The 14,215-nt window shown below is 40.2% G+C and overlaps 1 protein-coding gene across 1 annotated transcript in view; it reads right to left on the bottom strand.

Annotated features, from left to right (window-relative positions):
- The window catches only part of FREM1 (FRAS1 related extracellular matrix 1), a 145,735-nt gene that overhangs the window by 89,518 nt on the left and 42,002 nt on the right, over window positions 1-14,215 (bottom strand). The window contains exons 10-12 of the mRNA XM_065908057.1: window positions 6,020-6,216; window positions 5,216-5,306; window positions 3,472-3,639 (exon numbers count right to left, since the gene is read on the bottom strand). Of these exons, the coding sequence (XP_065764129.1) occupies window positions 3,472-3,639; window positions 5,216-5,306; window positions 6,020-6,216 (456 nt within the window). The remainder of the gene's footprint in view (window positions 1-3,471; window positions 3,640-5,215; window positions 5,307-6,019; window positions 6,217-14,215) is intronic.

Below are 14,215 nucleotides of genomic sequence, written 5' to 3'. Positions count from 1 at the left end.
CCATCTCATCCTCTGAGCAATTAGATCTATCAGCAGCAATCAGATTTATCATCAGAGTATGATATCTAACCTATGTACCTAAACTAAGAAAATAACATTCCTCATCATGTCTATATCTATCATTGCTTGGCACATATGTATCTTAATTTACAAAATGAACAACACCTATATTAAATTTCCTGAGGGAAAGAATCCATGTTTTCTTACACCCTAAAAATTCCTAAAGACTGGAGTGACTGATTGGAGCATTTAAGGGTTAGAGTAGTGAGCATTTTAGAGATGGAAGTAGAACAGGGAAACTGAAGACTGGAAATTGAAGAATTCACAGGAAATAGATTTATTCAAACATTAGACTTAAATATTAAAGCCATAAAGATAATTTTCTATAATAGAAAAGACCCACTGCTCAATAAAAATTCATTTGAAAGTAAAAAGCAAGTCTGAACAACTTGGGATATTTATCATTACTTTGGGAGTTAGCAAGAAGTGTTCCATGGTCAAACACAACCTGAAAATAGTCACATATTAATACAATATCTTCATCTTGGAGGTTTATAAGATGCATAATCATCTTCATTCTCTGAGATCCTAGAGTAGGAAAATCTGTTGACTTTATTTAAACTACTATTTTCTCAAATTTGTATTACTACACAGAATCAAAAACAAGTTGATACAGCAGGGCTACAAGTCATGGGCTTTGAAGGCTCCTCAGCAACGGTCTGGGGTGACCAGTCTGCTAATATGAGGACACAATGTTCTCCAAGGAAGCAGCTACTCTTCTCAGAGCAGCTGCCACTCCTAGAAAGGAGAAGTTTCCCCAAGGAAAGATCTTGAAAAGGGGGTTGGGAGTGAGGGGGCAAGAAATGAGCAGAGGAAAGGGAAGTGAGCAAGAAATCACAGCGTCCACTTACATCTCTGCTCCATCCTCCCTCCCACCCACCCAACAGCTGCCCCAGGGGCAGCCCTTGGGTCTTTTTCATCATTCACTTTCCAGTCCCTCCCTGAACCCAGTGCTTAGGCTTCTGGAACTTCAGGTCAGTATGGCATCAAGATTCATGGTTTCACTCAACCTAGTGGTCTGTGGATTTTTAACATCAGGGAACAGTTCCCACGACCATTTTCATGCAGGAGACTCATTTAATTTGACTTCTGTTGTATTATTCTCAGTTCTCTATGGTACTATTTCATTTGTCTCAAACACTGTAGAAAAAATACAGAAGCCCCTATGCCTCTCGAGCCCCAAGTCCTCGTAACTTCCATTTACCTTCAAACGACAGAGGTAACTATTCACTTCACTCTTTCTGATGGTTCCCCCCTCCCCACCCCACAGATCATCTTTCTCTAGCAAAAGGTTTGGATATTTTACATAAAAAAAAAAAAAAAAAGCTTCTCTGTGATTGTTCTGGAAAACACAGTAGCTTCTTTGGATGCTGGGCTATTTTAGTGCATGCATCTCATACAAAGGATGATCTGAATAATATCTAATCAAATTCACAAACATTCAAAACTGTATTTTCAACATGGAACATGATCTGGTCCCTAGCAGGGAAGGAGACAAAGAATCCAGTTTAGATTATTTTGTGTGACCTCTTGGGGGGCCCATCTTCTACCAAAACTTGCAAGCTCAGAGGCCTGAGGGGTCAGGCCAGTGAGGTAAATGAGTGTCCTGAGCTGGATGGATACTTTGGTAACTGGGGAACATGCCCTGTCCAGCTGCTGCAGAGTGGGGGTGGGGTAAGCTGCAGAAGCCAGAAATCCAGAAACAAACACAGAACGATATTATTGAGATAATTCACACACCATACAATCTACCCCTTGAAGGTGTAAAAGACAATGTCTTTTAGTATTCGTCTTTTAGTATTTTCACATATTCAAAGTTATGTAACCATTATGATCAAGTTTAGAATATTTTCACACACACACCAAAAACCCTGTCTTTGTTAGCAATTACTCCCTATTTCCCCACAATCCTTCCCTCTCCCACCCTCCCATTCCCCCAGCTTAGAGTCCTAAGCTGTGCTGTGTCTCTGCCCACGGGATTCTCCAGGCAAGAATGGTAGAGAGGGTTGCCACGCCCTCCTCCAGGGAATCTTCCCAACCCAAGGTTCAAACCCAGGTCTCCCAAATTATAAGCAGATTCTTCACCATCTGAGCCATCAGGGAAACCCAAGAATAATGGAGTGGGTAGCCTATCCCTTCTCCAGGGGAACTTACCAACACAGGAATCGAACCAGGGTCTCCCGCATTACAGGCGGATTCTTTACCAGCTGAGCTACCCGGAAAGTCCCCTTGCAGTCCTAAGCAACCACTAATCTACTTTCTTTTCCTATAGACTTGCCTACCCTGGATCTTTCATATAGATGGATTTGTATAACATGTGGTCTTCTGTGACTGGGTACTTGTCTTTGAAATAATGTTTTCCAAGTTCAATCAATTCATAGCACATATTAGTACTTTATTCCTTTATAGTTGAGGATTGATATTCCAATGTGTGGATTGCCACATTTCATCGATCCATTCAGCAGCTAACAGAAATTTGGGCAATCCATTACTTTCAAGTATCATTTAGACTCATCAGAACAGTTGTGCAGGTTGGATAAGTGCCTTGTTCCCTCAGCATGAGACCTCTGCCCCACAACTTTGGGCGGATGCAGAGATGGTGAGGAAAGCATAGGAAAGGGAGCATCCAAGCTTTCCTGGTTTCATTTCAGGTGGGGGCCTGGGAAGGTGGCCTCTCCCCCTAGGGATATGACATGGGTGGGTTCTAGTCCCCGCTGGTTCCTAATGAATGGGTAATCATACTTTGTCTTTCCACTTATGAGGGAAGAAAAACAAGCCTAGGAATAGCCACACTCATTAACCCTAGCACTCTGATGGGGAGGAGGCAGGTGGGGAACAAACTCTCATGATGAATCCTAGCCCTGAAGATAAGATGTGCAAGGTAGCATCGCCTTGATAGTCTGGTTTTAATGAGAGACTTGAGTGCTTTAAAGCTGACACAAACATGAGGGAGTGGAACAGGATAGGATGCAAGGGTCCATCTTAATTCATTTTGGAAAATTAAAGTGCTTATTTAGATGACAGAGCAGCATAGCTAGTCTGTGGGGAGAGCAAATAAGCCTGTCTGGTTGCTAAGAGACTCCTAATTTAATCTCCTTCCCCTGATCAACACATGAAACTCAGTAAAAAGGAAAGGAAATGAAAGAGATTTTGACAAAGCTTTGAAAATCATGCCAAATGATTTCCATGCCAAATAAAGCAACTGGAAAATCTCACCTTTTAGATAGAAAGTCCCACAGGAGGTGAACGACTCCCCTCCCCACGCTCGTGTTCCCTACACTGTCGTTGGAAAATAGAAAAGTCCTTAGAAACAGCCTAAGGAGAAGTGAGCATTTCGAGTAAGTCTTTAAAAACCTTTTTCTCCTTAGGTCCTCCCTCCTCTTCATCCTTCGTATCAAGCGTGATACCTACCTTTGGGGCCTGATTGTCCACCGGAAGAATCGTGATGTTAAAGCAGATCCCATATAGCGTCCCACCGTGCTGGTTACTGACAGAAAAGGCAAACTGGACGTGTCTTGGACGGGGACCTACATCTTGCATGGGTGGCATATAGGCCACTTTCATATGGTTCACAGCATGCTGCAAAGCAAATCAAGATGGACTTGTGGGTACCGACTGCCAGGATCAGAGACATTTAAAGACCTGGGGCTAAGAGACCCTTCGGGTTAACTTAATATGGAACATCGCAAACACTCCCATCATCAATCTGAAGATTCTACAAAGCTCTGTCTTACAAATCACATTTAAAAATGGGAGGAAAAAGAACAAAGAAATTAAGAAACTATGCCAAGTGCTTAAAGTCATGCAACTCTATAAAAGACAGGGACCTTGAATTTCAACTCTACTCCACCATGAAGGAGCTGTGTGATATTGGTCAAGCTACTTAAACTTGTGAGGCCCAGGCACCCTGGAGCCCAAGTTCCACAACAAGAGAGGCCACTGCAATGAGAAGCCTAAGCACCGCAACTGGAGAGTAAGCCCCTGCTCACCACGACTAGAGAGAAGCCTGTGCAGCAGCGAAGGTCCACCACAGCCAAGAGTAAATAATTAAATGACAAAAGTATGAGGCCCCTGTTTCCTTATCTATAAAATAAGGTAATAAAATAATAGTACTTATCATGAGGGTTGGCATGTTCATTTACCACGTCTAACTACCATGGGGTCTCAAAGAGTTGGACATGACTTAGAGATTGAACAACAAACTACAGTGAGATTCAACATATTGAACCTTCAACCTGAGGCGGCGCTGCTGCCTAAGCATTCATTATTACTGTGACCTCACTCAGGCCTTCAGAATAGAGAACCACAGGAGTAGCAAGAAGGTTAAGGAAGGATTTTGGAAAGCAGTAGATATTAAGTACATACGTTGAATTATGTATCCCATACACAAAAAAAGATACGCTGGTGTCCTAAACCCCAGCACCTCAGCATATGACCTTGTTTAGAAACGGGTGTGGCAAAACTCACAATTAGTTAAGGTAAGGTTGTACTGGAATAAAGTGGCCCTTAATCCTACATAACTTGTGTCCTCATAAGAAGAGAGAGACACAGGGAGAACACAGCTGTGGGGTGACCGAAGCAGAGAGTGGAGTGATCATCTACAAGCCAAGGAATGTAAGATTCCCAGCAAACCACTAGTTGCTGGGAAGAAAAAAGGTAAGACACCCCTACACCACCCATGAACAAGGTTTTGGAGGATGGTATCCCTGCTGACACCCTGACTTCAGATGTCTCACCTCCAAAACTATAAGCCTACACATCTCAGTCCTTTAAAGCCACCTAGTTTGTGGTAGTTTCCATAGCAGCCTTAGGCAACTAACATGTAGGTTATTAGATGAACTGAAATTGATGGAATAAAACATATGCATCAGATCCCTAAATCAGAGCCCTAAACCAGGAACCTAAGTTGATGCAAAAGGCTGTATTGAATTATAATGAGATTTTATTATACAAACATATTCAGCTGGATCAAGCATTTTCAAATACATGTCACTTGCTTAATGGAAATGTGCAAGCAGAAAGAATATAGACATCAGGTATTTGTTGCTTGTGGCGGATGTCAAAGACCAAAATTCTCAAGTAAAATGCTAGGAGCACCAGACCTTCTCAGAGGACAGTTTCATCTGTTTGTTAATATTTGAGCATAGCATCACACCTGAGTAAAATATTTTAACCCTGGAGCTGCAGGAGTCTTGGTTAGCCTCGGTATGCTGTCCACCATGAATAATTTCCCAGCATCTAAGTGTCTAAAGAAAAAAAAAGAGAGCACATCAGCTAATTTTCCAGGTAAAAATTAAGTCACACATTAGCCTGCAACCACATTTTCTAAAGCTAAAAGTGCTCATTGTCAGAAGAAATCAAATGTTCCATTTTTATATTCTCTCTTTATATCAGGGGCAGGGACCTAGACCTACTAGCCTTAAGTCTAATATCATGAATGCCATTCTCATCATTACTGTAAAAAGTATGTACAAAATTTCTGCTCTGACAAGATGAAAGGGAATCTAACTACAAAGAGATACAGTTAGATACTCATCCTAAAAACATTTACTCACTATCATTTAGTACATAATTCAAGCCTAAGGGATATTCATGGCACTTTCTGGATTGGAATCATAGAATATGACCAGTTTTATAGCCTGAGATATCTAAAAATAAAGTTATGAAGACTCAATAAATTGTACCTAAAAGAAAAAAGTATTCTCTTTAGAAAAAGGGATTAAAGACTGTTTTCAGCCTACTTAAGCTAAAGACACTACAAGTTGCAGGCCATTTATCTATTAACATAGCCTTTGAAGGAAGGCATGAGACGAGCTTAAGATTAGAATAAATGCTGAATTGAAGATTATGTCTGACTAACAAAACAAGCGAACCAAGGACTACACAGTGACCCTTTCAACCCAATCCTAGAACACAACCTTCAACTAATAGCCCAAGTGATGACTTTTCATAGAGATACCTGTGGCTGGAGGAGAAAAATGGAGGAGCGGTTATTGTGTAGAGCAGCTCCCGGTCATGTGATTCTGTATCTATAAAATGTAGATGTTTCTTAGTGATGTAGGCCACCTCCGTTTCCTTGACAACTAAATGCCGAGAAACTCCAGGAGCCTCTTTTGGAAGCTGGTCATCTACTGGAGTGATATGGATTGTCACCACCTGGAAAGAAATTATCTGTGTCATTCATTTGAAATACCAAAAAGACATCTGAAAAAAGACACTCTCCTATCATTCAATCAACAATGATTTTCAAAAACTTTCATTTAATAATACACTCCCAGTGAAAAAGTTCAGGAGCTATTAAGAGCATGAGCTAAAAATGGATCATTCTCCATCCATTTTTCACTGTATCTTAAGAATACAATTATCACAATTACATTTAATGCAGTCCTGAGTGCTATCAAATGGGCACACAACACACAAAATATATTCCTGGTTTTATTTGTTGTTGTTGTTGTTCAGCCACTAAGTCTTTTCTAACTCCTTGTGACCCCAATGACTGGAGCATGCCAGGCTCTTCTATCCTCCACTATCTCCAGGAATTTGCTCAGATTAATGTCCACTGAGTCGGCGATGCCACCTAACCATCTCATCCTATGCCACCCCCTTTTCCTTTTGCCTTCAGTCTTTCCCAGCATCAGGGTCTTTTCCAATGAGTCAGTTCTTCTCATCAGGTGGCCAAAGTATTGGGCCTTCACACAGAGCAAGAATTATGACAGAGTGGAAGGAGGAAGAGAAAGCCCAGGCTGTTGGTAAAGAGAGATGTAAAAGTAAAACCTGATGCTTTCAAACTGTGGTGCTGGAGGAGACTCCTCCTCCTTCCACTCTGTCATAATTCCTTGACATAACTTTTGGTTCCTCTTCTTCTACCCACATAGAACACATCACTAAGTCCTAGAGTTTGTATTTATAAATTTTTCGAAACAGTGACCACACCCTCCTCCCCAGCTGTCAGCCCCACTATTCCTGATCTTGCTCCAGCTTGCATAATTTCTTCCTTGTATCATCGTAACAGCTTTCCATCAGCCCTAATTTCAATAACTAATCTTGAATTTTCATACCTCTGGTCTTATCTTTTAAAAAACACAAGTAAAATCAGGTTATTCACTTCCTCAAAGATCTAAAAAAGTTACAAATGACGTTATCTACAAAACAGAAATAGACCCACAGACATAGAAAACAAATTTATGGTTACCAAAGGGGAAAGGCAAGGGAGGGATAAATTAGGAGGCTGGGATGAACACATATACACTACAATATGTAAAATAGATAACCACCAAGGACCTACTGCATAGCAGAGGGAAATATTCTCACTAGTTTTTAATCTATACAAGAAAAGAATCTGAAAAAGAATGCATGTGTGTGCTCAGTCATGTCCGACTGTGTGTGACCCTATGGACTATAGCCTGCCAGAATCCTCTCTCCGTGGGTTTCTCCTGGCAAGGATACTAGAGTGGGTTGCAATTTCCTCCACCAAAGGGTCTTCCCGACCCAGGGACTGAATCCACATCTCCTGTATATTGTGCATTGGCAGATGGATTCTTTACCCCTGAGCCACCTGGGAAGCCCCTTTGAAAAAGAATATTTATACATAAATATGTGTAACTGAATCACTTGCTGTATACCTGAAATTAACACAACACTTTAACTATACTTCAGTAAGATTTTTTAAAACAAGAAAGTAAGAAGGAAATCTTAAACAACCACTCAGGAGGGATAGAATTATTCAAACTCCCTAGCATGGTATTCAAGACCCTTCACAGTTTAGACACACTCTTTAACTTTGTCTTTTGCCACCTTTTAACATTAATCTAGCACCCTGCTTGCACAAAGCAGATCCAGTCCTAGTCCCCAAACATGCCTCTCTGCTCTGGACCACGTTGTTTCTTCAGTCTGGAGTGCTCTTCTCCTGTTTTCTCTAGCAACTCAATTCTTTCGTACTCTAGAAGGTTCTTCTTGAAATGTTTTCCAGTTTCTCAGTTGGATTTCACTTTTCTTGAATTTTCATTATCCCTTGACAAACACTATAATTGCAGTGTCTTGCATTATTAGTTTGTAGCTTACATGTCATCTCTCCTAGACTGTAAGTTCCACAAGAGGAGGATCACAGTATAGTTCTACATGGAATGTGCCAGTGAGTGGACAGTCCTGAGTATACCACTTGGTAATTACCTATCTTGAACAAGTCATTCATCTTTTTCTAGTGTCCATTTTCTTATCTGTAAATTAGGCATAATATCAGCTCCACCACATCTAGCAGAATATTTTGTAGGTAGGAGGCACTTTATCATGTTTTCTCACAGCATGAGTCTACCTGTCCTGTTGTGATGTTAAGAATTTTCTCAAAACATTCACAGGTTTAGATCTTGCAAGGAGGGCAAGGAGATTTTGCCAAACAGTTTTTAGCATCACTTTTTTTCTTTTTTTAAGAATAATCCAAAAAGAAGAAGACGAAGAAGAAGAATCCATGCCTGGTTGGCAGAAAGCAATTACTCTCTCTTGAAATGGTACATTTGCTTGGCATCGTGAAAGCCTGATGCATTCAGTTCAGTTCAGTTCAGTTGCTCAGTCGCGTCTGACTCTTTGCGACCCCATGAATCACAGCACGCCAGGCCTCCCTGTCCATCACCAACTCCCGGAGTTTACTAAACCCATGTCCATCGAGTCAGTGATGCCATCCAGCCATCTCATCCTCTGTCGTCCCCTTCTCCTCCTGCCCCCAATCCCTCCCAGCATCAGGGTCTTTTCCAATGAGTTAACTCTTCGCATGAGGAGACCAAAGTACTGGCACATTAAAGTATTAATATTCTTCTCCTGGTTTTGATTTATTTAATATTGTCACTGAAACACAGATCAACAATGCCAGTTTTTTCTAAGAAAGTGGTGTTCACAATAACCAGTTTGAAAATGAAGAGAATTCCTTACATACAAAGCAAAAATTAAAACATAGTTAAGCTTTTACTATAATATAAAAAAGACTGGAACATCAGCTCAGCCACCTACAAGCTTTTGCTGCCTGGGACAAATCATTTGACCCTTTTGGGGCTCAGTTTTTCATTCTGTATATTGGGAATAATAAGAATGGCCCTTACAGTGAAGTGTTGCTGGGATCAAATAAGATATCTGACATCACAGAGAGTACCTGGTAGTAGGTGCTCAATAAATTAATTTCCTATCTCCATTCTTCATCACTTTTAGAAAAGTATATAGCATATTTACTACGCCATTATGAAGTATTTCAATAATTAAAAACTAAGCCCAGTTATCAAAATAATGGAACACAATGACAGTCATTTCTTTAGTTTCCTGGAATCTATGTCATGATTTTTTTTTCCAATTACAGTTTTTTGCTAATCTACAAAGTTCAGAAATTCTCTATGGGACCTCCCAGTCATGGTGTGGATCAGTGAGGCTCCACTTAATTGAAAAACTGGATTTAATAAGGAAACAATACTTATTGTGCATTCAAAGAGACCATTTTCTATGCAAATTCATTCTCTAGTGTGCTCTTTGTAGAAAAAGAATGTACAAGCAATGCTTTTTTATACCCCAGTAGTAATTCTTGGTGGGCCCATTTTTCAACATGCTTTATGATTGCCTAAGTTGATGTATCTTTACATATTTATGCATGTCCAAATAATTACTGTGTGTGTGTATTCTGTGGGTGAGAAAAATCCAATTTTAACAAACTCCATAGAGAAATAAACCGTTCCCATTCTTACTGAAATTTGGTTGTAAAAAGGACCTAATTAAATACCCATTCCCACACAGTGGAAAACTAGTGCCCATACCAGTCACTGGGCTCTTGCCTGCTGCCTTCCTCTACATGCCTCCAGTCTACTTAAGGCCACAGGCACCCACAGACAGACTGGAGGGAAATCAGTACATAAAGAAATAAATCAGTTTATAAAATGACAATGACTGACCTTGACCCTCGCAATACAGGTGACAATATGACACTCCACCAGGTAGTATCTACCTTTCTTGTGGACCTGAATTCTCGATCCCTTCTCTGCTCTGAGGTTTGATTCCTATCTGATTCCTTCTTTTTCATCTTCCTTTGAGATTGTATGTGTGCATGCTAAGTTACCTCAGTCGTGTCTGACTCCTTGCGAAACTATGAACTATAGCCCTCCAGGCTCCTCTGTCCATGGGATTCTCTAGGCAATAATACTGGAGTAGGATGCCATGCCCTCCCCTCCAGGGGACGTTCCTGACCCAGGGATCAAATATGCATCTCTATGTCTCCTGCTCTGGCAGGAGAGTTCTTTAACACTAGCACCACCTGGGAAGCTGATCCTTTGAGATTATCAATGCTATTTTTCACCCACAGGAATTATCACTTCAGTTCAGTTCAGTTCAGTCACTCAGTTGTGTCTGACTCTTTGCAACCCCATGGACCATAGCACGCTGGGCTTCATTATACATCACCAACTCCCAGAGCTTGCTCAAACTCATGTCCATCGCATGGGTGATGCCATCCAACCATCTCATCCTCTGTCATCCAGTTCTCCTCCTACCCTCAATCTTTCCCAGCATCAGGGTCTTTTCAAATGAGTTATTTCTTCTCATCAGATGGCCATAGTATTGGAGTTTCAGCTTCAGCATCAGTCCTTCCAATGAATATTCAGGACTGCTTTCCTTTAGGATTGACTGGTTGGATCTCCTTGCTGTCCAAGGGACTCTCAAGAGTCTTCTCCAACACCACAGTTCAAAAGCATCAATTTTTCAGCACTCAGTTTTCTTTAGAGTCCAATTCTCACTTCTGTACATGACTACTGGAAAAACCATAGCCTTGACTAGATGGATCTTTCTCAGCAAAGCAATGTCTCTGCTTTTTAATATGCTATCTAGGTTGGTCATAGTTTTTCTTCCAAGAAGAAAGCATCTTCTAATTTCATGGCTGCAGTCACCATCTGCAGTGACTTTGGAGCCCCCCAAAATAAAGTCTCTCACTGTTTCCATTGTTTCCCCATCTATTTGCCATGAAGTGATGGGACCAGACGCCATGATCTTTGTTTTTTGAATGTTGAGTTTTAAGCCAACTTTTTCACTCTCCTCTTTCACTTTCGTCAAGAGGTTTTTTAGTTCTTCTTCATTTTCTGCCATAAGGGCAGTGTCATCTGTGTATCTGAGGTTATTGATATTTCTCCCAGCAATCTTGATTCCAGCAGACTTGGGTCACATAGCATGTGTTATAAGCCCTCTTGGAGGAGGTCACCATTAACCCCACCATAGAGTCACCAAGCAGATGACCCACAACTGCAGAACAATTATACCAAATAAATTCTCACACTGGAATTATACCCAATGCTATTTTTGTGCACTCCACTCTCCAATCTGACTTCTGATAAATGCACATCCCAGCTGCCTGTTCTCTCCACTGGTCACATTACATTTCCTTCCTCCCACTTCACACACAGGCCTTTGTGGCATCTGCTTCCTTTCTTTCAGTTTCTTAGTTCTCTTTCTTCTCCTCTTATGCTTGTCTCTCTATTTTACTGCTAACATTATGCTCTCCTAGACTAAGACCTCAAGTGTAAGCTTTATAACGCTCTCTACTGAAAAGAATAAAGAAGAAATATTTTCTTTTTATGGTCAGCTTTATTGAGGACTATGCTACATACAATGAACTGCATTCAATTTAAGTCTATAACTTGCTGAGTTTTGACAATTACATATATCTATGAAGACACCACCACAATTAAGATACATAATATCTCCCATGGGTTTGCTCTTTTTTTTGGTTGGTTGGTTGGTTTGATAGTACTTCATCGTATAGAAAGAAAGAAAATGAAGTCACTCAGTCGTGTCCGACTCTTTGTGACCCCAAGGACTGTAGCCTACCAGGCTCCTCCATCCATGGGATTCTCCAGGCAAGAATACTGGAGTGGGTTGCCTTTTCCTTCTCCAGGGGATTTCATTGTATAGATATACCATATTTTTTTAAAACCAGTCTTCTGCTGATGAGTATTTTGGGTGCCAATACAAACAATTCTATACTTAATAATCTAAGAAAATATTTTTCAAAGGCAAATTGAGTAAGTGAGGCTTTATTTGGCAACAGTCATGATAACCAAGATGGAACAAGAGGGGCTTCTGGCTAACACTTTGTTGATGGGTAGGTAGATTGCTCAGTAGGAATATCCAGATGGGAAGGATGAGAGGAGGTAAGCGGCATCTCCACTTATGTAACTTCCTCCCTGATTTGACCAGACACTCACGTGAGAAAATCTTTGGTCCCTGCCCCTATGGAAGGAAGTATTCTAACAGTATGGCTGAAAAAAATCCAGGGTTTGAGTTTAATCTTCAGTGACCCAGGAACCTTCTGATCACAAAAGCTCCAATCAAGTAACCATTTCATCTGGTCTTATAGTTGAACAGTTGAAAGTTACATTTTGTTGAATATTTTAAATACATTTTTATCTGTTGGACATGACTAGATACTTGTACAAATTGAAAATGCAATCATCAAATAGACCAGGTAATCATTTGTATTCCTTAAGAATCAGTTTCAGTGATGATATAATTATAACATAGAAACTCTTACCAGTACACATGTAAACAAAATAATTGTTTTGTTTTTATACACCACACTAATTCCTGAAAACTAAAGTTTTACACTTAGTACCTCCCTATCTCACTTCTTTCCCAGTCCCTGACAAATGGTTGGGTTTTCTTATTTCTTCCCAGTTTCATTACAAGTTGAAAGAAACACAGTTTTAGAACGAACATGCAATTCTTGGAGTTCTACTCTGAGGCAGGTACCAAGATCTGAAGACACAGAGATAAATATATCAGGATCCCTGTCATTAATGAGCTCACCACTGATCCAATAAAATAAATAATGGCCTCACGTTATAGTAACTTGGTATCAGATCGTGTAAAAGGACCAGATAGCCAAATCTGGGAAAATGGGAATAAGAGGATCAGAGAAGGATTCCTAGAGCAGATGATGTTATAACTGAGAGCTGGTCTGTATCTAGAGATGCTAAAGCTGCTAAAGACCAGAAGAGGGAGAGTTGGGGGGAAAAAAACAACAACTAGATGAATTCTACTCAACATATTGCTTCTGGATCAATGACTTTATCTTTGCTGTTTAATCACTTAGTTGTGTTCCACTCTTTGTGACCCCATGGATAGCAGCCCACTAGTCTCCTCTGTCCCTGGGATTTCCCAAACAAGGATACTGGGGTGGGTTATCATTTCCTTCTCCAGGGGATCTTTCTGGTCCAGGGATCAAACCCATGTCTCCTGCATTGGCAGGCAGATTCTTTACTACTGGCTACGAGGGAAGTCCACCAATGAATTTTATTTGTCCTCAAATAATTGTCCTCAAAGGATGAAGTTAATTACTTCTTTTCTTAAGAGACCATGTGAGAGATTCGGAGAATAATCTAGTTCAAAAAAGATGAAGGTTGAAACAAAAGCAATGACAGTGGGGTGGGGTAAGTAGAGATAGATGAGAGAAATTTCTCAAGTAGATATAGTAATACTTGCTGACTGATTGGTTATACAGATAACTCAGCAGAAAGAGGGTAGTGGTGACTACAGAAATTCCATTTACAATGGCTTTGCATAGTTTTAGTGAAATAGGCTAAATGTCTTGTGAACATGTTGAGTTTAAAATAAATGTAGAGATGTCAGGTAGAGATGTAGATATACACGTCTGAGCTGGAGGATATTTAGGAGTCAGAAAATAGGTGGTACATGAAAACAGAGCAAAATTCTTTTTCTCCCCATTTCTCTCTCTTTCTCCCTCCCTCCTTCCTCATCCCTCTCTTTCTTTCTCTCTTTTTCCAACCCTTTTTTTTTCTTCTCTCCCTCCCCATTCAACATAGATTAAGAAGATAAATAAAAACAGAGAAAAATATGACATGATTTCCTTAGAAGCACAACCATAATGGGAAATAAACATAACTGGATCTGACTTATTTAATCTGACTTATTTGTCAAGATTTACAAATAATTTTAGTTCAGTAAAGTTTTCATTACTGCGGTCTTTACTAGAGAAAACTGACATCTACACTTGTGAGTATCAAAAATATGATCTATAAAATATACAATAGCAGAAAAGTAAAAAGTAGTCCTGAATTTCCTATTTTCAAAAAGGCCCACAGTTTGCTAAAAGTGATATGGTATTCTAGTCAGAAACATA

The sequence above is a fragment of the Muntiacus reevesi genome, chromosome 17 (genome assembly GCF_963930625.1).
Source record: "Muntiacus reevesi chromosome 17, mMunRee1.1, whole genome shotgun sequence".
Lineage (NCBI taxonomy): Eukaryota > Metazoa > Chordata > Mammalia > Artiodactyla > Cervidae > Muntiacus > Muntiacus reevesi.
Note: the sequence above shows the minus strand (reverse complement) of the source record. Positions and strands in the feature narration are given on the sequence as shown.